Source organism: Ovis canadensis, chromosome 16 (genome assembly GCF_042477335.2).
Source record: "Ovis canadensis isolate MfBH-ARS-UI-01 breed Bighorn chromosome 16, ARS-UI_OviCan_v2, whole genome shotgun sequence".
NCBI classification, from domain to species: domain Eukaryota; kingdom Metazoa; phylum Chordata; class Mammalia; order Artiodactyla; family Bovidae; genus Ovis; species Ovis canadensis.
In genome coordinates this window covers 51,282,101-51,308,325 of record NC_091260.1, presented here as the reverse complement: position 1 = coordinate 51,308,325, position 26,225 = coordinate 51,282,101, and the positions used below count along the sequence as shown (strand labels likewise).

Genomic DNA, 26,225 nt, shown 5'->3' with positions numbered 1-26,225 from the left:
CAGTCCCAACAATAACAGCAGGTTTGATTTCTCGAGCATCTCCTAGGCGTGATCCTCCATAAACTGTCTCATTTAATCCAGTGTGTGTGTGTGTTCCTATTCCTGTTTTTCAGATGAGCTAACGGCTAGCTGATCAGAAGGGTCAGTGAGGTAAATGCAGACAGCTAGTGGGTTAGTGGCAAGATTTGAATCCAGAATGCATGAGTGAAACCCTTTATACTTAAAAGCAATTTATGTTTAAGCAGAAGAGCTTCTTTTATTTAACTAAATTATTTAGGTTAAAACCCAAACATAAAAATTGAGGGATGCAGTGTTTGATTAGTATCAAGCAGTGGTTCTCAACTGGGGACAGTTTTGCCTGCAAGAGGACATTTGGCAAGGTCTGGGAACATTTTTGATTGTCACAGCTGTGGGGTTACTGGCATCTAGTGGGTAGAAGCATCTGCCCACTAGATGCCATCTACACACTGGCCTCTAGTGGGTAGAAGCCAGGAATGCTGGTGAACAACGCACAGGACGGCAGAATAACACATAAAAAAGAATCTGGTCCTAAATGTCAATACTGCCAAGGTTGAAAAACCCTGTAAGAAACCCTCTGAGATCATACTTATAACTTTTTTCAGTTCAGTCTAAGAGGACAGTGGGGTTTTTCAGATGAATACGGGCATTTAAAATCAAGGGTGATGTGTGACAGTTAAAGTCTTTAAAAGCCTGAACTTTCAGTTATGTGTGCTTTATTTGTCTAATATTGACAGAATCTTGATTTGCAAAGGTAAGTACCAACGGCAAAGGTTTTCTTTATTATTGAAGTGTAGTTGTTGTACAGTAATATATAAGTTACAGGTGTAGAAGAGTGATTTACAATTTTTAAAGGTTATATGCCACTTAGAGTTGTTATAAAATGTTGGCTGTATTCCTCATGTTGTACAATCCTTGTAGCTTATTTTATGCTTAGTAGTTTGTATCTCTTAATCACCTTCCCCTTTATTGCCTTAATCCCTCTCCTGTTCCTTCTCCCCACTGGTAACCACTAGTTTGTCCTCTGTATCTGTGAATCTGCTTCTTTATTGTTATATCTATTAGTTTGCCTGCAATGCAGGATTCCTGGGTCGGGAAGATCCCCTAGAGAAGGGAATGGCACCCCACTCCAGTATTCTTGCCTGGAGAATCCCATGAACAGAGGAGCCTGGAAGGCTACAGCCCATGGGGTTGCAAGGGTCGAACACGACTTAGCAACTAAACCAATACCATGCATTAGTGTGTTGTAGTTTTTAGAGTCCCTGTATAAGTGGTATCATATAGTCATTGTTTTTGTCTTTTTTTAAATATTTATTTTTATTTACTTATTTGGCTGTGCCAGGTCTTAGTTGGCAAGCATGCCAGATCTTTAGTTGCAGTGTGCTAACTCTTAACTTGTGGCATGTGGGATCTAGTTCCCTAACCAGGGATCAAGCCCAGGCCACCTGCATTGGGAGCACGGAGTCATAGACACTGGACCACCAGGGAAGTCCCCTGACTTATTTCACTTAGCATTTTAACAGCTTGCCCTCATGATCTCAGACGGCCTACACAAAGCCTCCTCAAGCCAGTGCACACCTCAGCCCTAACCTCATGTCTAGATGGTGGTATGAGCCCCTCTGAGTATAAGTGTTTTTCTTATCATTTTTAACATACTCTAAAAGATTTGAGCCAAATATTTGCAGAATGTATCTTCTTAAAATCTGAGCAGTATTTGAAAATTACTCCTTCAGGACATGACCTGTCCTCTGTGAGTCACATATCCGAGGCTGTAGAAGATAGGAGCAGATTCTCCTAAGTGCTCAGGGGTTGGAATCCTCTGCAGGTGCTTGAACCCAGATAACAAAAGTGAAGGCTTTCTTTAGAGATCTGCAAAAGCATCAGTAGTGTTTTTCCTAACCACTCCCCTCCACACACAGTATTTCTAGTCTGCATTTTTTCCCCTTTAAACACAATTTTAAATCTGTTTGGAAGGGAGGTTCAAGAGGAAGGGGACATGTGTATGCCTATGGCTGATTCATGTTGATGTAGGGCAGAAGTCAATGCAATACTGTAAATTAGTTATCCTCCAATTAAAAATAAAAATTCAAAAATATCTAGTTATAGTATTACATAGTCATTCTCAAATGTGCCTAAAACCTGTAAAAACACAAAAATCAATAATCCTACTAACATTTTGCTAGTCTTTTTTCCTATTAAAAAGTGGCTTTTGGATGAAACTGGAGCCAATTATACAGAGTGAAGTAAGCCAGAAAGAAAAACACCAATACAGTATACTAACACATATATATGGAATTTAGGAAGATGGCAATGACGACCCTGTATGCAAGACAGGAAAAAAGACACAGATGTGTATAACGGACTTTTGGACTCAGAGGGAGAGGGAGAGGGTGGGACGATTTGGGAGAATGGGAATTCTAACATGTATACTATCATGTAAGAATTGAATCGCCAGTCCATGTCTGACGCAGGATGCAGCATGCTTGGGGCTGGTGCATGGGGATGACCCAGAGAGATGTTGTGGGGAGGGAGGTGGGAGGGGGGGTCATGTTTGGGAACGCATGTAAGAATTAAAGATTTTAAAATTAAAAAAAATAAATTAAAAAAAAAAAGTGGCTTTTTTTAAAAAAATGGGACATAGTGTATGGAGTACTTTATACTATGGTTTTATTTCAAGTAACCCCATTTCAGTAGCTACACTACACAGCATTTTCAGTGGCTATGTGATATTCCATCAGATATATTTGGAATAATTTATTGATTCATTCATAACTTACTCAGTTGATCTCCTCCTAACGAATGTTTAGAGTCTTTACAGTTTCTCCCTTTATAAGCAACTGTCTTATGGACAGAAGTAAACTGTTGAGTGCATTTCTACGTGGAGTTGCCAAGCCAAGGATTAGGCTTCATTATCAAGCTTTGGATAGTTCTTGCCAAGTCGCCTTCCAAGGACTTTAAATTCCCACCAGGGAGCATCCTCTTTGCATTGAATCCCACCCGTGGTTCTTCCATCTTCATCCCCAAGGGAAGACAGGGCCTTGGGTACATTTCCGCCCATACCTGAACTTCCCACTTCTTTATTCAGAGTTTTTCTGTAATGAACCAAGGTTCTGGGTATAAGATCGAGAAACCCCGCTGTAGGCAAACTACTGTAAATTGTTTCCACGTTTGGCTTAAAACTCTTTTCTGTGTTCCTCTGAAAAAGAACAAATCACCTTTCTACTAAGTTTTGGCAGGAATGATAGGTGGTAAAATCCCACTTGCTGGACACATTCAGGGCGAGGATAGGATGCAGAGTAGGAGTTGAAGTGTTAGTTTCCTTAAGTATACAATGGGAATTCAAGAATTTTTAAATGGATATCTTTAACAATGGTACACGCTATTTCGCTGTGTAGAAGACAATACAGATTTTGTGTTTTACCTCCAAGACCAGTGGCAGACCATCTGGATTCAAGTACCCACTCTGTCACTCACTGGGTAGCTTTGAGCAGTTTGCTTAACCGTGCTCTTCCTCCATTTCTCAATAAAATGGAGATAATAGTAGTACCTTACCTCTTAGCATTAGAGTAAGCAATAAATGATGTAATGCGTGTACAAGGCATTTAATCATTCTCGGCCCATAGTGAGAGCTCAGTAATTGTTGGCTCCTGGTGTTTGTATTCCTCACCCATCAGTACCTCTCTGTAGAACAGTGGATGCGCATGGAATGAGGTTTGGAGGACCTAGCTTTGGGTCTTAGGTTTGCTTGGACTTCTCTAGCAAAAAAGGTCTCTCTTCTAAAATGACAAGTTAGATAGTTTCTAAGATCCTTTCTAACTCAAGTGAAATGAAGGAGACGGTGAAGAGGAATCTTGGCAGTCACTAGTGGTTCCTAACTCTACCCACCAAAGAAAGACGGGACTTAAACAAGGGCTGGAGACAGACTAACCAGTTTCATCCCCCAAGGTTTAATTCTTTCCCAGGTGGTGGCAAAGGCAGACTGTATCTGATTGTGGATTTTGTGATTGGCTAGTGAGATGATGGGTCACTCAGAATTACGTTGTGCAGTTTTTAGTGACTTAGGAGACAAATGTCTGTTGAGCCCCCTATAATGCACAAAACCCAGTTCTAAACTTGGGACGTGTAGCCTTGAACAAAACAGAGAAAGTCATTCTTGTGAAGCTTCCATTCTGGTGGGGAATCCAGACAGTCAACAAGGAACTAAATATGAAAGGAGGTGGAAACACAAGGAGGAAAAGTTTAAAGCAGGGTGCTTGGGTAGAGTGTAGCAGGAAGGGGGCTGTTTTCAGATGGAATGGCCAAAGAGAAGAGCTCCCTGAGGACGTGAGATTTAACCACAGACCTGGAGTGATATGTAGATATGTAAGGAAAGAACATTCTAGAACCAAGGACCAGCAAGTGCCTTTGGAGGAAAGCCACGTGTGCTACTTTATAATCAGAAAATGAATCAATAAATGTTATTTATTTTTTAAAAAAGACAAACTTTATTAATGTTTGAGATTTTGTTTTTCTTCTCAGTATGGAGGCCAGTGTGGGAGAGGGAGTGAGGAGCCCAGTGTTAGGAGATGAGATAGCCGGGGGCTTTCTCGGCCAAGGCAGAAGCTCTGTTTCTCTTGTTTTCCTGGGTAAGATGGGAAGCCACTGAAGTATTTTGAATAGGAATGAAATGATGTGACTCACCTTTGAAAAGTCCCCTTGTGGAGCTGGGCCGGGGAAAGGCCACTGGAGACTTGGTGGTCACATTTGAGGAAGTAAGAAGTGATTGATTTCTGACGCATTTTTGAAAGCTAACCCAACAGGACTGGGTAACAGATGGAGTGTGGGATGTGAGGAAACAGTTTGAGTAGGACTCCCAGGGTTTTGGCCCCAGCAGTCGATGAAGTTCGCACTTAGCTAAGACGGGGAAGACTTTGGGGAAGGCGCAGATTGAGGGGAGAAATCAAGCATTTGGTTTTAGGCATAAATGTGAGATGCTTATCACATAGCCCAGTGAGAGTGTTGAGGAGGCAGTTGAAAATGCAAGTCTAGGATTCAAACAAGGGGATGCAGCTGGAGATGTAGCTGTGAGAAGGAAAAGAAGAACCCTCAAACATAAATAAAATTTGCCTATTTTTTTAAAGTAAATAACACTCACTGATGCGTTTTATGATTGCAAAGTATCACATGGAACTTTCTTCCAAATTCTGAAAAGGTATTTGTGATCCGAACACCCTTGGTAATTGCGCTTAACATTTGGATGTATTTTCTTCCAGCCTTCCAACTCCTAACCCCCTTCCTTTCTATGTGTAAATCTGTGTGTAAATATATATGTGTGTTTAAATTGAGATTATCATGCATTATATATATTTTGTTTTCAGTATATAGTGTGTCCTGAGTTATTTTTTCATTTCGTAAAATTATTAAATAGGTTTTTAATGGCTGTTATTAGCATTGTGTTCCATAGAATGGACAAAGGTTGACCTATTAAACTAATGAGGGAAGGGGCTTTTATAACTGTCGCTACAATGAATATCTTAGTGCATGTATGCATGCATGCTGAGTTGCTTCATTCATGTCTGACTCTTTGCCACCCTATGGACTGTAGGGTCCTTGGGATTCTCCAGGCAAGAATACTGGGGTGGGTTGCTTTGCCCTCCTCCAGGGGATCTTCCAGCCCAGGGATGTACTTGTGTGTCTTGTCTCCTGCCTTGGTAGGCAGGTTCTTTACCACTATGCCACCTGGGATCTCTGATTACTTTTCTAAAGTGGAATTACTGAGCCAAAGAGCAAAGTGTGTTATGCCCTGAAAACTTTTTTTTTAAAGGAAGATCCGTTCACTCTCAAAAAGTGAGGTCTTCTGAAAGGCTGCATAAAATTAAATATGCACTTTTAGCATAGGGGCACCTGCTTTATGATATTTCATCAATTCTGGGCATTGTAATAGGATTTTTTTTCATGTGAAAGCACAAAAAAAATATATTTTATTCTGCATTTGTTGCTCCATTTTTATTATGTCTATATTTTATGCAGTATCTTTATATTTTTTTACCCATGTTCTATTTTTTTATACTCTTAATAGACTATTTTTTATATTGTTAATATAACAAGAGCATTAACTCTATTGGAAACATTTATTCCCAGTTTTCTGATACCACTTTATTTCTGCTTGTATTGTTTTGTTTTAACATGGTAAGAGTTTTTAAAGATTTATGTAGTAAATTATCACTGTCTCCTTTTTGTTTTTTTTTTTAATGCTTAGAAACTCCTTACTGATCCCAAGATCCAATGAATAATTATTCATTTTTGCATTTGGAAGTTTTTAATAACGTGGAATTAATTTGGATATTTTATTTGAGTTGAAGTAAATTTTCTCACTAGTTGTAGTAGCCATATTATTTTTTAATAAACTATGATGGTCCTCCACTGGTTTAGAGTGCTACTTTTTGATATTTGTTTATATAGTGTGCTATTTGATTTTGCTTTTTGCTATTGTGAACAGGACTTTCCCCCACTATTTCCATCCAGCTATTGCTGGCACATAGATAAGCTATGGAGTTTCTTATCCAGTCATTTTACACAAGTAGTTCTCTTACTATTTCTAGTAGTTTTTCAGATGATTTCTTATGTTTCCTGGGTAGAAAGTCTTACATGGCAAGATGACATTTTTTTTTCTAATAGTGAATGACTCTAATTGCACTACTGTGAATATCCAGCACAGTGTGATATATATGGACAGCAAGTATCCTTGTGTGATTCCTCATTTGACAGTGACCATCTTTTTATTTTTTTTTTCTCTAGATGTCTCTACCTTAGTTGGAAGATGTCCCAATCTTGTCCACCTAGACTTAAGGTATGTTTTTATTTATTTTAAAACAAAATAAATTTTAATGAAAATGCATGACTTTTATTGAATGAGGAAAGAATCTTAATATGTTGAATTGAAGGAACTGAATGATAAGCTGTTCCTGTCTTCATCTGGGATTGATGGATAGATTTTTAATTTTTTCTTCTGTTCTGTTATAGCGATAGTGTCATGCTGAAAAATGACTGCTTTCCAGAATTTTACCAACTCAACTACCTCCAACACCTATCACTCAGTCGGTGCTATGACATAATACCTGAAACTTTACTGTGAGTACTCTTGTTTCTTAAAATGAGCAGAGAGCAGGGGCCAAAAGAGATGTCACTTGGTGTTAAAATCCGTTATTATTAACAGCAGATGTTTAAAGCTTAAACATCAAATTAATGTATCACAAACTAGTTAGGAAGGACTAACAAAATAGAAGGACCAAGGCAAAATGTTTTGCTTAAAACGTCTGGTAAAGTTGAGTTGATTGAGGTAGTTTACTAAACATTAATTTGGCTGTGAACCGGTCTAAATATTAGAATACTGTTCTAGTACTTGCAGAGAACTTACAAAAGCAGAAGACAGTCTTTAGTTCCAGGAAGCTCAGAGTATAAGGGGAGGAGGCAGACCGTGTGTATATGTGTTTCTGAAATTTTTCAGATCAACTAGTTAAGTCCAAAAACCTTCATCTGAGCTTAGAGGGAAAGTTTTATAGTCTCCTAGTGGTGTCTGTCCCAGATGGCCAAGGAATGGGGAAAAATAAAAATATTTAAGTAGTAAATATTGTAAGAGTGATGTTCTCTTTGAGAAGGAAGGAGATTAAGATCCTGAAGAGTGAAGAAACTTACCCAAAGCTGAATAGTGAGTTACTGACTGAACTGGCTGTACGTCCCAGGTCTCCTGGACACAGGCAGAATAGTCTATATCTAATGTGGTAGCTCTTTTAGGGATTGATTTTGTACTGTTCAGCAGCTTCCACAAAATCAAATGCTAACAAAAGAGGAATCGGATCCATCTTGCTTTTAAGAAGTACCGTACCCAAGTCATCCTGGGAATATCATCTCTTTAGCTTTAAGAAGTTCTCCTATATTTCAAAGGGCTGCAGAGTTCTTCCTCATGTCAAATATACATGTATAGCAATTTTATTAAAAACCACAAGAAGTTAGTATCTTGGATTTGGCCTGGTGTCCTTCCTCATCCCCTAAATGAGGCTGCTGACCTTGTTTAGGCTCACTATCCACATGAAGGTAATCAAGCTGATTCCTACCAAAGAAAGGTGGTGAATTTGAGCACAGAATTTATGTAGTCCTCAAATTACTAGTCCTCAAATTAGTTTGGGTCTTGTAAGTTAGTTTCAAGTATTAATGAATACAGAAAACAAACTTATGGGTGCCAGGGGTAAGGGATAGTTAGGGACTTTGGGAAGGTCATGTACACACTACTATATTTAAAATGGATAACCAACAAAGACCTTTTGTATAGCACAGGGATCTCTGCTCAGTGTTATGTGCCAGGCTGGATGACAGAAGGGTTTGGGGGAGAATGGCTACATGTATATGTGTGGCTAAGTCCCTTTGCTGTTCACCTGAAACTTATACCACAGTATTGTTAATCAGCTATACCTCAATACAAAATTAAAAGTTTAAAGTTTGGAACAAAAAAGAATTAATGAACATAGCAGCAGCCAGGACATGGAAGTGACTTAAATGTCCATCAGCAGATGAATGGATAAAGATGTGGTACATATATATACAATGCAATATTACCCAGCCATAAAAAAGAATTTGAAATAGTGCCATTTGCAGCAACATGGATGGACATAGAGATTATCATACTAAGTAAATCAGAGAAAGACAAATATCATATCACATGTATGTAGAATCTAAAAAAGTAATACAACTCAACTTATCTGCAGAATAGGAACAGACTCACAGACATTGAAAACAAGCTTATGGCCATCAAAGGGGAAAGGGTGGAGGGAGAGGGATAAATCAGGAGTTTGAGATTGACAGATATACACTACATATATAAAATAGATCAACAACAAGGACTTAACTATAGCATGGGGAACTGTATTCAGTTTCTTATAATAACCTGTAATGGAAAAGAATCTGAAAACAAAATATGTATGTGTGTGTGTATATATATATATATATGTACATATACATGTATATATAGCTGAATTAGTTTGCTGTACACCAAAAACTAACACAACATTAAAAATCAACTATGTTGCAATTTAAAGAAAAAGAATTAAAAAGATGAATAGATCAGACACTTCAGCTATATAGAGTTAACTTATAGAATTAGGGAATCCAGTAATGAACATCTTTAATAAAGCACTATAGTTAATCCTTAGGGCTCAGGGTCTCAGCTGGTGTCTCATTTGGAAAAGAACTGCCTAGAAGGGATGCCAATATTTAGTTGCAGGGCTCTCAGATGTTGGGGCCTAAATTCATATACATGCAACTCTTATTAAAATCTCCTGCCACTTGAATTTTCTAGCATGCAGAACTCCTAGGAGCCTAGAGTGTCTAACCCAAAAAGGTTTCTGTGTTAACAGTTGTTCCCCACCCTTGCCATTTGAGCTTTAGCTGCATTGTCTGTGCAGCTCCCTTGGGAGTACATTGATCTTTCTTCTCTGCTTGTTTTTCTCAAGAGAATCTATTTATGTGTCTTACTTTTCTCTGCAAAGAGTAAGAAGTTAAGCAGGAAATACCTATTCACTTGAGCAGAGGCTAAGGGGAGGCTGTGAGCCTTCATATTTTTATATTTATATCCAGTGGGATGATAATCATTGCAGTCATCTGCAGGCAGTGTGACTTGACGGGTCAGAGCATGGGTCTAAAGTCACAGACCTAGGTGCGAACCCTGACTGCACTGTAACCAATTTGTCTAAATATTATCTTGAAATAAGGGAAGCAGAGGTATCAGTTTAGTAACAAGTCAGACCATCAGAATAAGTGAGAACAGACAGAAGAAAGATGCTATCCTTGAACCTTAAGGTAAAAGAGTATGTTTCTTAAGACATAAAGTGAACGATACACTGGTTTACCTTGTGAATTCATTAAGATGAGTTGGTGGTACCCTATCCTTAAACATTTCTCCAGGTAAAATGTATATGAAATGCATAGTAAGAGTTCTGGGATCTTCAACGATAGTTTCCAGAAAGCTATTTATGCTAAAAAAAATTTCATTTCTTATCTCAGAAGTGGGAACATAAAATTTGAGTGTCTTTCTTTTGTACTGATAATGCTTTGAAATACTTGGGAAACTAGATATTTTACCCTCAGGACACACCCTCCTTGTATGTATTCCCTTCCTTATTAATTGGTCTCATTTCTCTTGTATTTCTCATTAATGGAAAAAACTGAAGCTGGAGATAGTAATCTGAGATTAAGAGAAACTAAAGAAATAATAATACTTGCAAGAGAATTTTAAGTTGAGGAATTTAAGGTTTTATAAGGAGAATAAGATTGCGGGGAGAAATATCAACAATAGATAAGCAGATGATACCTCCGTAATGGCAGAAAGTGAAGAGGAACAGAAGAGCCTCCAATGAGAGTGGAAGAGGAGAGTGTAAAAGAGGAGAGTGGTTAAAACTCAACAACATTCAAAAGATCACGGCATCCAGTCCCATCACTTCATGGCAAATAGACGGGGAAACGATGAAAACAGTGACAGATTTTATTTTCTTGGGCCCCAAAATCACTGCAGATGGTGGCTGCAGCTGTGAAATTAAAAGACGCTTGCTCCTTAGAAGAAAAGCTATGACAAACCTAGACAGTATTAAAAAGCAGAGACATCACTTTGCCAACAAAGGTCCGTCTAGTCAAAGCTATGGTTTTTCCAGTAGTCATGTATGAATATGAGAGTTGGACCATAAAGAAAGCTGAGTGCTAAAGTATTGATGCTTTTGAACTGTGGTGCTGAAGAAGACTCTTGAAGAGTCCTTTGGACAGCAAGGAGATCAAACCAGTCCATCCTAAAGGAAATGGACCCTGAATATTGGAAGGACTTAGCCAAAGCTGAAACTCCAGTACTTTGGTCACCTGGTGCGAAGGGTCAACTCACTGGAAAAGACTCTGATGCTGGGAAGGATTGGGGGAGGAGGAGAAAGGGGTGACAGAGAACGAGATGGTTGGATGGTATCACCTGACTCAGTGGACATGAGTTTGAGCAGACTCTGGGAGACAGTGAAGGAAGGGAAGCCTGGGGTGCTTCCAGGCTCATGGGGTCTCAAAGAGTGGAACACGGCTTAGCGACTGAACAGTGGACAACAAAGGAGTGAACCTGGTGACACAGTTTATAGATACCTTTTTGTTTACTAAAGCTAAATAGAGATACTCAAGACATCAGTCATTTTATACTGAAGTTAAAGGTAATGGCTCTCAGACTATTCATTTCTATTTACTCTCCTTTCGTTTGCTTTTCAGTCTACTCCATTGAAGTTTTCAAAGAGACACTTGGGGATGATCTCTGCTGTGTTGTAGGTGATACACATACAAGAGGCTTGTTTTGGGGGGTGTGGGGGATCTCTTTAAAATCTTAAAGACTTCCTGGTTTTATTGGCCTGGGAATGATCATTCATCCACCATCTCATCATAGTCCGGTCACTCCTTTCTCACGTGTAACCCCTGAGTGTTTTCCACGTATCTAGTATAATTTCCTTCCTCACCAAGGCTCTTACAAAGTGCGGTTGCAAGAACATTTCCTTTTCTGTTGTCTGCCATTCCTCTTCACTCCCACCTCTGCTGCTGCTGCTGCTAAGTCGCTTCAGTCGTGTCCGACTCTGTGCGACCCCATAGACGGAAGCCCACCAGGCTCCCCCGACCCTGGGATTCTCCAGGCAAGAACACTGGAGTGGGTTGCCATTTCCTTCTCCAGTGTATGAAAGTGAAAAACGAAAGTGAAGTCGCTCAGTCGTGTCCAATTAGTAGCGACCCCATGGACTGCAGCCCACCAGGCTCCTCCATCCATGGGATTTTCCAGGCAAGAGTACTGGAGTGGGGTGCCATTGCTCAGATTTTATATAAGAGAAATTTAAGATTGGGCCAGATTGCTATCATCTTCAGTGATGGTAAGTATAAACATCTGTGTATGCTGACTTCTCCTTATACTCTTGTTTCCATTTCAGAGATTAGCTTACTTTATGAACAATAGCAATTTGTTCTTGCTGATTTTCTTTTACATCCAGATCTGACTGCCCCCTTAGGAACACCAAGCATGTTTATTTCATTTGGTTAGTACTTTCATTATCTAAATTACCCTTCCTCTTGTATTCAACCAGTATATGTTAACATCTGTGGTGTTTAAAACTCTCCTAAATGTAGAATAAATACACTTAGATGGGGAGTGGGAAAAGTGGGAGCAGGATTAGCATGGAAAGTCTTAAGGCCAAAGGATGGTTTGAGTTCTGTAAACATGAGGGAGGCATCAACGATTTCAAACAGGGGAAGGACTTAATCTGAGCTAGGCTTTATGAGGATGTCCTTGGTCATTGGTATATACACTAAGCTGGAAGGAGGAAAGATTAGAGGCAAGCTGACAGTTACTATAAGGAAGGTTTAAGTAATTATTGGCAGTATGAAAATATAAAGGATGCTTCTTATTCTAGGGAATTGATTTTCTCATTGATCTGCCGTAGGATTTTGTTGAAACTCCAAACTAAATATTCCCTTTCCTGAGACTTTGGACTATATGTCCCAACCTGGAGTAAATATAGATCAGAGAGATGAATTTCTAACCCTGTAGACCTAGGTTAAGAAAAAAGAATCATTACCAAAGCATATTTGCTTTGGGAAAACAGGCTTTTTTGTGGACCAGAATTTCACTGTTGACATAGTTAGGTTTCACTTAATGTGAAATACCTAGGAAAATGACTGGCTTCCATGTGACAGAAAGAAAAAAAGGTAATATGTAGAGAAGTAAAATGTTTATTGTGTCTATCAACACCTGACACACGACCTTAAAATAGTATCATGAAGTCACCGTTAGGCTTCATCATATGTAATGGACTTGTTGACTATTAACCATTACTTGGAAGTTACTGGCTCTGCTCACATCTCCTTTCAAGAGGGCAAGCCTTGTTCAAGTAAAGATCAAGTCATATCCTTAAGTTGCAGGTAACCTTTCGTGACTCCAGCTTATGCCACAGTAAAACATTTGCTTTTCCCATCACTAGCTTGCTGGCTTCCCCTCCCAACACAGTGACATTTTTTCAGTATAAACCAAGAGTTGGTGGGGAAGGGGGTGGAATATAAACCAGGAATAGAGAAAGAAAGAAGATATGTTTGGATTTTAAATAATCCTAGGAGTTTTTCGGTTATTAGAAATTCAGTGAAATGCACTTGTGTGTTTCCTAAGGCCATATTGCCCAAGCTGTGGCCTGTGCTTTGTGGTTTGATTCACCTTTGCTATTCCCTCAAATCATTGATTGCAAATTATGTCTTCAGTTTGTTTTGTATAAAATACAGTGTGTAAAAATTGGATCATGTAACTCTAGTGGCACAGTTACCACAGATACTGCTACTCTGAAAATCTCTCCTTCCTTTCCAGTGAACTTGGAGAAATTCCCACATTGAAAACACTACAGGTCTTTGGAATCGTACCAGACGGTACCCTTCAACTGTTAAAGGAAGCCCTCCCTCATCTGCAGATTAATTGCTCCCATTTCACCACCATCGCCAGGCCGACCATTGGCAACAAGAAGAACCAAGAGATATGGGGCATCAAATGCCGGCTGTCACTGGAGAAGCCCAGTTGTCTATGAAGCCTCTATTGCAAGGTGGTGTCTCCTCTTTTCTTTGAACAGGGAAAGGAAGCAGGAAGCCCAGTTGTGGAGAGCTCAGCTATTTTTATTCTTGGTTTTCTGTTGCATTCCTTCTACAAGTATATTCGAGAACCATTGAAGACAGAAAACTACGAAGTGTTTGTTGCTTTTCAGAAATGACTATGAAAGCTTTTATCACTGCTATACCTTTAAGAGCCTCAGTTCTACGCTTTTTGAAATTTTTGGGAGAGTGAGCCTATAATTTCAAGATACCTTAAATAGCAAAATTTGAACCACGTCTTCCAAGTGCCATTCTTCATAAATCTATTTAGAATCAAGCTTAAAAATCACCACCAGCAAATCATTTTCGTAGCCTATATGGCAACTGAACATTCTTCTATTTAATTTTTCAGCACTGCTTTATTATAAGACATAGGTTGCAAAAAATAATAAGCTATTTGTATTGTAAGCTGAAAAGAATGAGAATCATAGAGTAGATCTGCAGCAATCTTCTGAGGATGGCAAGAAAAACAGACATTTCAACTGCACCTTTAGATTCACAATCTGGATGATGGAAACAAATAGCCCCAGGTCATTCACCTTAAAACCTAAGAAAGAGTCGGCCAACCAGAGGTGCAGAATTGGTATAGAATTTAAAGGCTCAAGAGACAGTTTTCTATGACAGTTAACCTGGGGTATCCTCTAATGCACATTAATGAGGTCTCCTTTATGTACAGTTGGGAAGGTCCCCTGGAGGAGGAAATGGCAACCCACTCCAGTATTTTTGCCTAGAGAATCCCATGGACAGAGGAGCCTGGCGGGCTACAGTCCATGGGGTCGCAAAAAGTTGGACACGACTGAGCGACTAATATTTTATTTCCTTTATGTACTGTGTTTGCAGCGTTCTGAATTAGCTGAGGAAATTGAATTGTGGACTTCTGACTTTATGATCAAATTATGTTGACATGGGTTCTTTAGCTTTTAAAATGACTCACTTTGTTTTAGAGAGGTAGGAACCAGTCACTTCTTTGATTCTTGAAATGTTGGATAGAATCCTGAACCGCAGATGCCTGCGTTTTCCTTTTCGCTAAGGTTCTCAAAGTTATTTTTACTCTGGAATCAAGTATTTTAAATTGTCTTTTTTTATTTTATTATTTTAATGGCCTCCCACAATGATTATTTCTAGCAACTTGTTTTATAAAGTTCTGGACCTGGAGTTCCCTAAGAACTGCATGTTCCTTTCAATTAGGAATATACCCTAGAAGAAGGTGTATGTTCTGTGCAGTTTCAGAGCAATAAGCAAGCTGGCACATGCATAAAAGTTAAGACTTGGGTGCTGAACCTTTTGATAGCATAGTGTTTTTTTTTTTAATGATACATAGAAGCAAAAGGACTAAATTCTACTTTAAAAAAAACATAAAACATTAACTTCTTGTTTAAATCAATGACCTTCCCGTATATTCAAAATGGAGCAAAAAACCCAAACTCATCATTTCTATTAACATTGCTTTTTTTAAAAATCAGATCTCTGAAATGTTAGAAACAATGTATGAAGTGCCCTTATCTGCTCAAACCTAAGGAAGAACATTTTTATTAAGTAGTGTTACACGGGAAATGATTAGGTTTCAATTTTGTAGTAGTTTAAAAGTGCTACATACTACTTGAAATTATTGTTTACAGATTAGTGACACAGGCTGGGAGGGAGGATCCGGTTGGCCTCTGATTTCCGGATGCCCTCACACACACAGTACTTCCAAACTCAAGTCCAGCCATAAGCTATTTTGCTAACATGTCAGAGTAATCTGTATTTTTGTATGTGATTTCTACTTTTATAGATTTGTTTTAAAATAAAACACATTTTTATAAAAATGAATACTGCAGCTAAGTTGTATTCCTTTTTTCTTTCTCTTTTTCTTAAGCACTCTGGTTAAAACAAGCATCAGGTATGGCGTGAGATTTCTCTCAGCCCTCTGAATGTGTGTGTGCTAAGTCATGTCCTACTCTTGCAACCCCATGGACTGTAGCCCACCAGGTTCCTCTGTCCTTGGGATTTCCCAGGTAAAAATATTGGAGAGGGCTGCCATTTCCTTCTGCAGGAGATCTTCCTGACCCAGGGATCAAACCTGTATCTCCTGTATTGCAGGCAGATTCTTTATCACAGAGCCACCAGGGAAGCCCCAACCCTCTAACAAGGCACTTTAAAACAAGCCGTAACATGGTCCCTTTTGCCCCACTTCATGTGTTGTCAAATTAAAATGTTTATAATTCTTTGTATGGTTAAAGTGCTTCTTAAAGTATTAACATAATTTATAAGACATTTGAGATTAAGTGATAAGTACCATCAATAAAGTATCAAGTACTATCAATAAAAATCAGCTCGTAGCACTTTTTAAATACAGACTTGATCAGCTTATACTGTGCATTTTATTCTCATTAGCAGATCATTTGAATAGTTTACCCTATATCCAGAGATCTAGGAATTAACTCCTTTTGAACACATTCAAATAGTAGAATGGTGATTCTTCCTGAATATTACCCAGTTTTTTGCTTCCTTTTTACTATCAATACCATGCTTCCATTTTTGTTATCAAAAATCTCAAATGCAAAAGGTAAAGATGATGAATTTCATTTTCTGCTTTCAAAGGTCATTAACTCATGACCAATCTCATTTCACCTATCTCCCATCCCATGGACATCACATGCTCACAAGATCATTTTTGAGGCAAAACCGAGACCCATGACTTCATGAATAGTTCGGTATCTACCTCTGGAAGATCTTCTGATTTAATTCTAAAACATTAAATATCAAGATGATGTTGAAAGTTCCCTAGCTATCTAAAAAACTGTTTTCTTACATAGATTTGTTTTGCTCAGGCTCCAAACACGGATTATACTTTGCATTTGGTTGACATTGACATTTTCTTTAGTCTCTTAATCTTAGTGTTCCTCTTCTTTATTATCCTTACCATTTATGTATGGAAGAAACTAGGTTGCTTGTCCAGTGTTCCCCATTCTGGATTTTACTGATGTGATCCATCCCTGGAATAATGTTTAACAGGTTTATGTGTCCCCTGTTTCCATAAACTGGTAGTTAGATCTAGCAGCGAAAAGGTCCTAACCAAGAGTGAGTTTGCCACCCAAGAGACACTGGTAACATCTGAAAACTGCTTTGGTTGTCACAAGTGGAGAGGAGCTACTGGCCTCCAGCAGGGACATACCAAGGATGCCGCTAACCATCCCACAATAGCTAGCACAGCTCCCCACAATAAAGAATCATCTGATCCAAAACCTCAGTGCCAGTGTTGAGAGACCCTCATCTATAGGCTGTTTGTCAGGGTTTTTTTGAACATCATAGCAAGGGGACAGGATAGACGGTATTACTGTCTTCCTTCAAGAGGCACACACCATATGCCTTTCATTCTTTCTACGAATCAAGATTGCCAGAAGAAATATCTGTAACCTCAGTTATGCAGATGATATCACTAATGGCAGAAAATGAAGAACTAAAGAACATCTTGAGTGTGAAAGAAGAGAGTGAAAAGGCTGACTTAAAACTCAACATTCAGAAAACTTAAGATCATGGCATCTGTTCCCATCACTTCATGGCAAATAGAAGGGGAAAAAGAAGCAGTGACAGATTTTATTTTCTTGGGCTTCAGAATGACTGCAGATGGTGACTGCAGCCATAAAATTAAAAGACGCTTCCTCTTTGGAAGGAAAACTATGACAAACCTAGACAGCATATTCAAAAGACATCACTTTGCTAACAAAGGTCTATATAGTCAAAGCTATGGATTTTCCAGTAGTCATTATGGACTTGAGAGTTGGACTATAAAGAAGGCTGAGCATTGAAGAACTGATGCTTTCAAACTGTGGTGTTGGAGAAGACTCGAGAGTCCCTTTGGACAGCAAGGAGATCAAACCAGTCAATCCTAAAGGAAATAAGCCCTGAATATTCATTGGACGGACTGATGCTGAAGCTCCAATACTTTGGCCATCCAATGCAAAGAGCTGACTCATTGTAAAAGACCCTGATGCTGGGAAAGACTGAATGCAAGAGGAGAAGGGGACAACAGAGGATGAGATGGCTAGATAGCATCACTGACTCAATGGACATGAGTTTGAGCAAACTCCGGGAGACAGTGAAGGACAGGGAAGCCTGGTGTGTTGTAGTCCATGGGGTCGCAAGGAGTCAGACACAACCTGAGACTGAACAACAATGTTAACAGTCTGCGTGTGGCTCTTGATTCCTCTTCTGTACCCTAACTGCAAGTTCCCAAGATTATTAGGCAAACTCTAGCCAAATGCAAAATATTTATTTCTGGATAAAGTGACTGTGTCCCTTCTATCATGGTGAACTTAACTACAATCCAACATTGACTAATGATCTACAATGTAGAGGACAGGGCAAGGTCTAGAACATGAGGAAAGGCACTAAATGGTCTAGGAAAACTGGAAACACCTTTCCACTGGATAACCTAACCTCGGAACAAACAGAAGGCAACCTTCTCTCTCGTAACCTCTCCTCTCTCCTCTCCCCATCCCCACCTGGCCAAAGGTCCCAGAAAGTCAAAAAGCTCTCTCCACCAAGACGCTAACTCCTTACACAGGCTGAAACCCTAAAACCTAAACTCTTTATGGATTTGTTTTACTCTAGTGTTTGAGTTACTTTTTAGTGAATCTAAATATCAAGATACTGATATTTTGGTATTCCTTAAACCAAATATCAAAGTATCTACCTTGTACATTTGAGCAGTAAAATCACTATATTTAAGGTCTTCAGATGGCAGGGGCTGTGACTGATGAGAGACTAGAAGGCAGACTTTTTTCCATAGACACATTTTAAAATTAACAGGCACACTGGAATTGATCATATCCCAACATTACCATGATTTCATGTTGTATTTTAAACAAAACCTGGTCATTTACATTGGCTTTTAAAACGTCTTTTTACTCAAAACTATTAATTTACTACTCAGGATAGTAACTGTAAGCTAACTTGCAGTGGTACTGCAGTAAGAACCAGAAAATAAAGGGGTTAAGACTTTCAGTTCAGTCGCTCAGTCATGTCTGACTCTTTGCGACCCCATGAATTGTAGCACTCCAAGCCTCTGGGTCCATCACCAACTCCCGAAGTTCACTCAGACTCACATCCATTGAGTCGATGATGCCATCCAGCCATCTCATCCTCTGTCATCCCCTTCTCCTCCTGCCCCCAATCCCTCCCAGCATCAGAGTCTTTTTCAATGAGTCAACTCTTCGCATGAGGTGGCCAAAGTACTGGAGTTTCAGCTTTGGCATCATTCCTTCCAAAAGACTTTGGTGATATTTTAATCCAAAACTGCATGGTAAGTGGATAATCCACAACAACACATTTTAAAGACTAATGGAAATACTTCAAAGATGAATAGAATGATTTTGTGAAAAATCATTTATCATGAAATGATGCTTTGAAGGAAAGCTCTGAAGCAGGAGGAAACAGCTATGTAACAAAGCTTAGTTACCAAAGGTATTTTAAATAGATTTTCTTGTGAAAGTCACTCAGTCGTATCTGACTGCTTGTGATCCTGTGGACTATACAGTCCATGGAACTCTCCAGGCCAGAATATTGGAGTGGGTAGCCATTCCCTTCTCCAAGGGATCTTCCCAACCCAGGGATTGAACCCAGGTCTCCCACATTGCAGGTGGATTCTTTACCATCTGAGCCACCAGGGAAGCCACTTGTGAAAGCAAAGAACTAGTCTAGTATGATGACAATGTAACATCATTCAAGCTCTCTTCAATCATTTAAAGAGAACAGGTGTGTAGGGAGAAAAATAAAAGTTGCAGTTGGGGAAAACACTTTAAAAGAATGGTTGAAAAAAAAAAAATTTCAAATACTGTCCTAGTTACTGGAACTGTCAATACATCACCCCCCGACATACACAGACTCCCTAACTGTTTCAGCATGTAAAACCATCATTTATTATAATAGGTTTCTTCTCTAGCTATGCAAGTTTTCAAGTATTCATTGTACAAATCAGAACACATAATCCCTACTCCCTGTGAACTCACAATCTTCTGGTATAAAAAGGTGTGTATTGTTCAGATAGAGCTCTTCAAAGTCTTTTCAGGATCCCAAGTTTTGAATTTTTTTTAACCACTGCTGATTATTAAAAATGGGAGAACAAAATTAGTTATAATCCATGCCTTTGCTAGCCTATAAAATATTCAAATTAACACTTAAAACATCCTTTTCCATTTTTTCCTTTTAGCTCCTCATTTAGCCAGTAACTTTCTAAAAAACCTTTCATAAAATAAAGCCTGTGACACTTAAAAAATATTTTTTATACATTTCTTCATGTAGAAAACTTATATATAAGCCTTCTTATTGATTTATACCCTAATCCCTCATGGTTTCTTTAATGTTAAGGAATAAGCTTCATTTAAAATAATTCTTTCTAGTTCAGCAGTTCATGTAATATGATTTTGATTTACTGGGTCCATGAATATAAATACATATGGAACATCAAAAACATTAACTGAAAAATATCTGAAGAATCTACATTTACCAGGAAGCACTGTGTCACATGTTAGCAGTGAATGAAGTCAGCAGGGAAAAGAGTAATAGATAGTGTAGAAAAAAGACATGAAATATAATATTCTGGGGCAATCTGGTTTTCAAACAATGACCCATAAGAGCTGAAGAAATAAATGAACTAAAAAAGAAAAGATAATGGTTTACTTTTATTCACATGTTGCCATTAAAAGGAACTCATTCATAAAAACATTTTTGCTATTCTAACAACCTTTGCCTCTCATCATCTCTTACAAATAAATCCCACAACAGGTCAGAAATGTTAGAGGTTATATCACCAATGGAACACATTAAGTAGTTTTTAAACCTCTAAAATATGGCTTATAAACAATTTTACATAGCAGGTTACCTATTAATATGTTACATATTAAACAGATCTATGTACCATTTTGGACAATCAGATTTCCTTGATATTAAAGATGGAGTTGGTATTTTTATCAAAAAGGTATTTTAAATCTGTTAGGGAGTTTCTATAGTGCGGAATTTCACTTCTTTATAAAGTGGTATCTTAAGTATATCATTATTAAATCAAATCAGAAACTACATCCATCTCTGGGAAAACACCAATTTTTATTGTATGCATCATGTAAACTCCTTGCGAGTAGTATCTATGCAGTTACTCTCTAACTAAGAAAAACAAATTCTTGTTCTGGATATACATCAAAACCTAAGGTTATCTTTGTATAATAATATTACTTTAAAAATCTGACAAGAACATGATAAATGTTGCCAAACCTAAGAGCACTCGGTTTGATTACACATCCTAGTTTTCCCAGAATCTACTTCTGAGCTCACCAGATTCAGTTCTATCAGGATAGTGGCTGTTCAGATCACCAGTGTACATCCAGCACCTGACACAGTACATGGCAGAGTCGGTGTTCAGTAAATATTTCAGTGATTGAAGACAAATTTTTAACAGCAAGTGGAAAAAAAATACAACTTTGAATAATTGGAATAAGAATACCAATTGTCTCATGATGCAGCAACAGGAACTTTTTGTGATAATTCTAGGATTATTTATAAGTAAATTGGGCATTAGGTAAAGAAACTGTCATAATGGGAAAAAAAGAAAAGCCACAACATTTTATCCTCCAAACCTAATGTGTAAAACTTGGAATATGAGCTAGGTGAAAACTACCATGATAATAAGTAAGGCAATTACAAAACTAAAATGTTTTGCATATTTATTAAACAATCCATTTTCTTTCTGACAATACTCCTAACACTAGCTGAAAATCTGTATAGGTTTTACCAAACTCATAATAGAATGTGCCTCATCAGTTCATCCTTTCAGTCTTTAAATCCATGTTAGAGAGTTTTAAATATGGAAGAACTTTATCAGCCTCAAATCATTAAAAAAAATTACCAAAGACCTAAAATAATTATTGTCTAATTAATACATTTGTAATAGTGCCATGATTTTGTCCATGTATATTTCACCCAGCATTGTCAAAATTAACCTGATAGTCAATTAAATGAAAACATCTATAAATAATTTCAAAAATGATTGAACTTTTTAAATCAATAGTCATAACAATATTATTGTGTTCTGAAATTAGAAAACTCTTGGCAGATATATAAAAACACATTTACCTATTTCAATTAGGTCAATATCAGGATTTATCAAAATTCTCCATCAAAGTTTTTAAAAAAATCTTGATCTTTACATACTATAAAAAAACACTAATCAAATGAGATGTGTTTGGTCTGACCAATTCCACAAAGTGAGGAGGAAAAGGGAAAAAAAAAAAACTTGTACAGTTAAATTTCAAATCCTAAACATTAAATCTTTTATTTGAGCCTACCTCTCTAAATTTATAAAGATACCAACACTCTTGGAAACCAATTGTAAGCAGTATCAAAATTTCACTGTTTTGAATTCTAATCAGTTTAGTCCTCCATTTTCTTACATAGTGAACATCTTTTCCATCAGAATCCATCAGAAGAATAATGCAAATCTCACTTTCTTGGTCACCTTTCGGCCCAAGGCCAATCAGTCTCAACAACAACCAAAAACTAGCTTTATGACTGGTAGGCTGTTTTCTGCAGTAAAACTATTTCTCTGGCAATCAAAATTGTCATCTGAGGCAATCCTTCACTGCTCTAGAAGCACAGTTCGAAGCTCGTCTTCTTTCTCGATCAACATTGAAGCAATGGCTCCGTCATTAAACTCAAAGGAAGTTCCTCCATCCACAACCATGCATGCATCCCAACACCGAGAACGTACACACACCCTAGGCAGAGAGAGACATCTTGTTAAATATCAACACTTTTCTTAAACTGCAGTTTCTTTAAAACACTGTTTTTAATCTAAACTGGCAGGTAGATCATTTGGCCTTGATTTTAAAAATCAAGTTGCCCTGCCCTTAGTTATGAGAGAATTAGTGACTATGTCAATATGAGCACATTACCCCCAAAAAAATCTCAAAATTGAAATGTTCAGGATAGCTCCATTTACCCAAACACTTAAAAAAGTGAACAAGTTCAGACTTGATGGAACTCATAGTAGCTTTCTGAACATTATTACAAGTATTTTAAGTATTGATCAAGAATGTAACTACTGTCATGTAAAATTTTTACTTATATACAACATACAGAAAAGGCAAATTATCAGGGTACAGCTCAATGAGCACACTTGTGTAATCATCACCCAAATTAGGAACTGAAATGTTACACTCAGTTCCCGGGAAGTTCCCTCATTGCTCTTATCCCATCTCCGAGTCTCTATTCCCAGCCCCTCCTTCCCAAGCATATCCACTATCCTAATTTCAATCACATAGTAATACTAGCTTTGTCTATTCTTGAAGTTCTATATAAATGGAAGAATACAATGGATATGCCTATATCTGGCTTCTTTTGCTCAACAGTATGCTTGTGAAATCATCCATATTATCATATGTAGCAGCAGTGGGTTCATTTTCATTGCTGTCTGAAAACACCTGCACTGTACGAAAATACCAAAATTTAATATCTCTTATACTACTCATGGACATTAGGGTTTTGATCTATTGGGAACACTGCTACTATGAATATTCTTGAGTATGTCTTTTGGTACATACATATCTGTCAAGTGTATACTCTTCTGCTGGATATATATCTTGGAGCAGAATCACTGAGTCACTGCATGTCCTGTATTCAGCTTTGGTAGGTAACTGCCAAACAATTTTCCATATTATTCCTAACAGTATAAAAGTTTTATATAAAATTTCTAGTTGCTCCACTTTTATATAAAAGTTTTAGTTGCTCCACCTTATCAACAACTGGTATTTTAGCTAGGCTGGTGAGTGTGTGTAGTATCGTATTTGTTCAATCACTCCATCATATCTGACTCTAAGCAACCCCATGAACTGCAGCATGCCAGGTTCCTCTGTCCTTCACTATCTCCTGGAGTTTGCCCAAACTCATGCCATTGAGTCTATGATGCCATTCAACCATCTCATTCTCTGTCACCCCCTTCTCCTCCTGCCCTCAATCTTTCCCAACATCAAAGTGTTTTCCAATGAGTCAGCTCTTCACATCAGGTGGCCAAAGTATTGGAGCTTCAACTTCAGCTTCAGTCCCTCCAATGAATAGTCAGGACTGATCTCCTTTAGGATTGACTGGTTTGATCTCCTTGCAGTCCAAGGGACTCTCAAGAGTCTTCTCCAGCACCACAATTCAAAAGCATCAATTTTTCGGCACTCAGCCTTTTTTAAGGTCCAACTCTCACATCCTTACATGACTATAGTATTATATGATATAGTTTTAATTTACATTTCTCAGATGAATAGGGTCAAGGATGTTTCTCCATACACTTATCAGCCATTTGGATATTCTCTTTTGCAAAATGTCTGTCCAAGACTTTCAGCCATTTTTCTAAGGGGTTGCCTGCCTTCCTTCTTACTGACTGGTAAGAATTTTTATAATATATTCTGGATATGAGTCCATTGCTGGACATAGATACTATTTCACTCTGTGGCTCGCCTCTTTATTTTCTTGATGGTGTCTTGATTAACAAAAGTCAATAACTCTAATTTAGTTCAACTTGTCACTCTGTTGCTAAGAAATATTTTCCAGCCAAAGTCATAAAGCTGTTCTCCTACTTATATGAGCAAACATTTAAATGAATCTTTCAGTCCTACCCAATCTGAGTACAGATTTGTTGATTAATCAAAATTAATTCTCAAATGATTAAGTGATTTTTAAATATGATCACAATCCTTTTTAGTGTCTTTCCTGGAAAAAATCAATTATGCATTTTTCAAAAAAGTATATGCACACTGTTAAGAAGCAATGTGTAACAACTATTCTGTGCTTGCCATGAGATAAAAAGTGAAAGTGAAAGTCGCTTAGTTGTGTCTGACTCTTTGTGACCCCAGGGACTATAGCCTGCCAGGCTCCTTTGTCCATGGAATTATCCAGGCAAGAACGCTGGAGTAGGTAGCCATTCCCTTCTCCAAGGGGATCTTCCCAACCCAGGGATTGAACCCAGGTCTCCCACATTACAGGTGGATCCTTTTTCGTCTGAGCCACAGGGAAGCCCAAGAATACTGGAATGGGTAGACTACCCCTTCTCCATGGAATCTTCCTGATCCAAGAATCAAACCGGGGTCTCCTGCATTGCAGAAGGATTCTCTACCAGCTGAAGTATCAGGGAAGCCCTAACTATAGTTAAGTTTTCTTATTAGTCTGGAAGACTGGGCAACCTTTACAAAAATAATAAACATTTTTGTATATCTTCCCCTCAAAACAAAAAATCTGTGGCAAATTTAATAGATGTGGGCATGGGAGGGAGATTCACTTGTAGGAAAAAGCTGAAAGAAATGAGTCCTTTATGTTGCTACACAATTTAGACTTTATATGAATGTATGTCCTGCTTTTATTCCATAGCATATGAAAAAAAAGTTGCTTTCCAGTCAGTTTCTTTTGAAGTTGACAAGTAAGATCAGATATCTTACTGTGTCTTACTTAATAAAGTAAAAACAAACAAGTACACATTACCCAATTAAATAACCATGTCCTTTCCATTCAGTTAAATTTTAGTTTCTCTAAAATGAAACAGAACGTTTTAGAGAAAATATCACTTTAGCCAGGTTATTAGCGTGATACCACTTTAGCTCCACAGCGTCTACTTTTCCTGCATGATTAAGTCTGAAGGAGTGATTTAATGAAACAATACTTTCACAGCCAAATGTGCTTTGTAATTAATTACAAGGGAGGAAAACAGCTACAAGAAGACTGTGGAAGCTTACTTTGAGGTGAAACAACGCTGACGACTGCTTGAGAAAATTCTGTTTGCTATTGGTTCTCGAATACTGAAAAGTATTTTTGGTTCTTCTGGACTGTAAAGCAGTGATTCATTATATTCGTTTGTTACTATAAAGGAAAAAAAAACAAATATTAGCACAGTCACTTCTGAGAAGTGCAAAATGAGAATGGATGCTATCCCCAATTTAAAGGCAATTCTATTCCAAAAGTCTGTTTGGCAGCAAGTTTCTTTGAACTCATGACAAACTCCATTTAAAAAAAATGCTTATAAACAAGGAGTATGTTCCCAGATTAGCCCACAGAAGCCTACATCACCCACAGGATAGCAGAAATAGGTACCTTTGGTGGGGGAAGGGAGGACTGTAAAGTCAGTAAACAAAGAGAAACTAGTTTGAAGCACTCAAAAATGGAACTTTAGTTGATATAATCCCTTGCTAATAAGTTCCTTTCCAAAACATCATGCCAAAAGGTTCATGAGGTATTTCCACAAGCCTTTGGGATCTACTTTCTCCCTAACCAAGAGGCACACAGAGTTGGCATGCAGAGCACAAACTGATTAAAGACAACTGTACAAAGAAACTGGGCTTGAAAAAAGCATTTAGTTGAACACCACACTAAAAGACATCACAAGACTATCAGATAATCTACCTTATATACCAAAATTTCATTTGAATTAAAGGAAGCGTCTGTAACAGTGACTGCACCATTGGCATTCACTATTGCTTCTGAGGATAAGTCAAATCTTCAAAGGAATAATATTCATTCAGTAAAGCAGTATGTTTATT

General features: G+C 38.0%; 2 protein-coding genes across 10 annotated transcripts in view; one reads left to right on the top strand and one right to left on the bottom strand.

Annotated features, from left to right (window-relative positions):
* SKP2 (S-phase kinase associated protein 2) overlaps positions 1 to 15,988 on the top strand; it is a 37,400-nt gene extending 21,412 nt beyond the window's left edge. For all 3 annotated transcript variants that reach the window (XM_069555918.1, XM_069555919.1, XM_069555920.1), the window contains 3 exons: positions 6,796 to 6,847; positions 7,021 to 7,128; positions 13,403 to 15,988. In XM_069555918.1, coding sequence (XP_069412019.1) covers positions 6,796 to 6,847; positions 7,021 to 7,128; positions 13,403 to 13,616 — 374 coding nt within the window. In that variant the 3' untranslated portion in view covers positions 13,617 to 15,988. The remainder of the gene's footprint in view (positions 1 to 6,795; positions 6,848 to 7,020; positions 7,129 to 13,402) is intronic.
* A 4,334-nt stretch (positions 15,989 to 20,322) lies between these two features.
* Positions 20,323 to 26,225, bottom strand: part of NADK2 (NAD kinase 2, mitochondrial) — a 46,500-nt gene continuing 40,597 nt past the window's right edge. For all 7 annotated transcript variants that reach the window (XM_069555913.1, XM_069555909.1, XM_069555910.1 and 4 more), the window contains 2 exons: positions 25,425 to 25,548; positions 20,323 to 22,427 (listed from right to left, as the gene is read on the bottom strand). In XM_069555913.1, the coding sequence (XP_069412014.1) occupies positions 22,289 to 22,427; positions 25,425 to 25,548 (263 nt within the window). In that variant the 3' untranslated portion in view covers positions 20,323 to 22,288. The remainder of the gene's footprint in view (positions 22,428 to 25,424; positions 25,549 to 26,225) is intronic.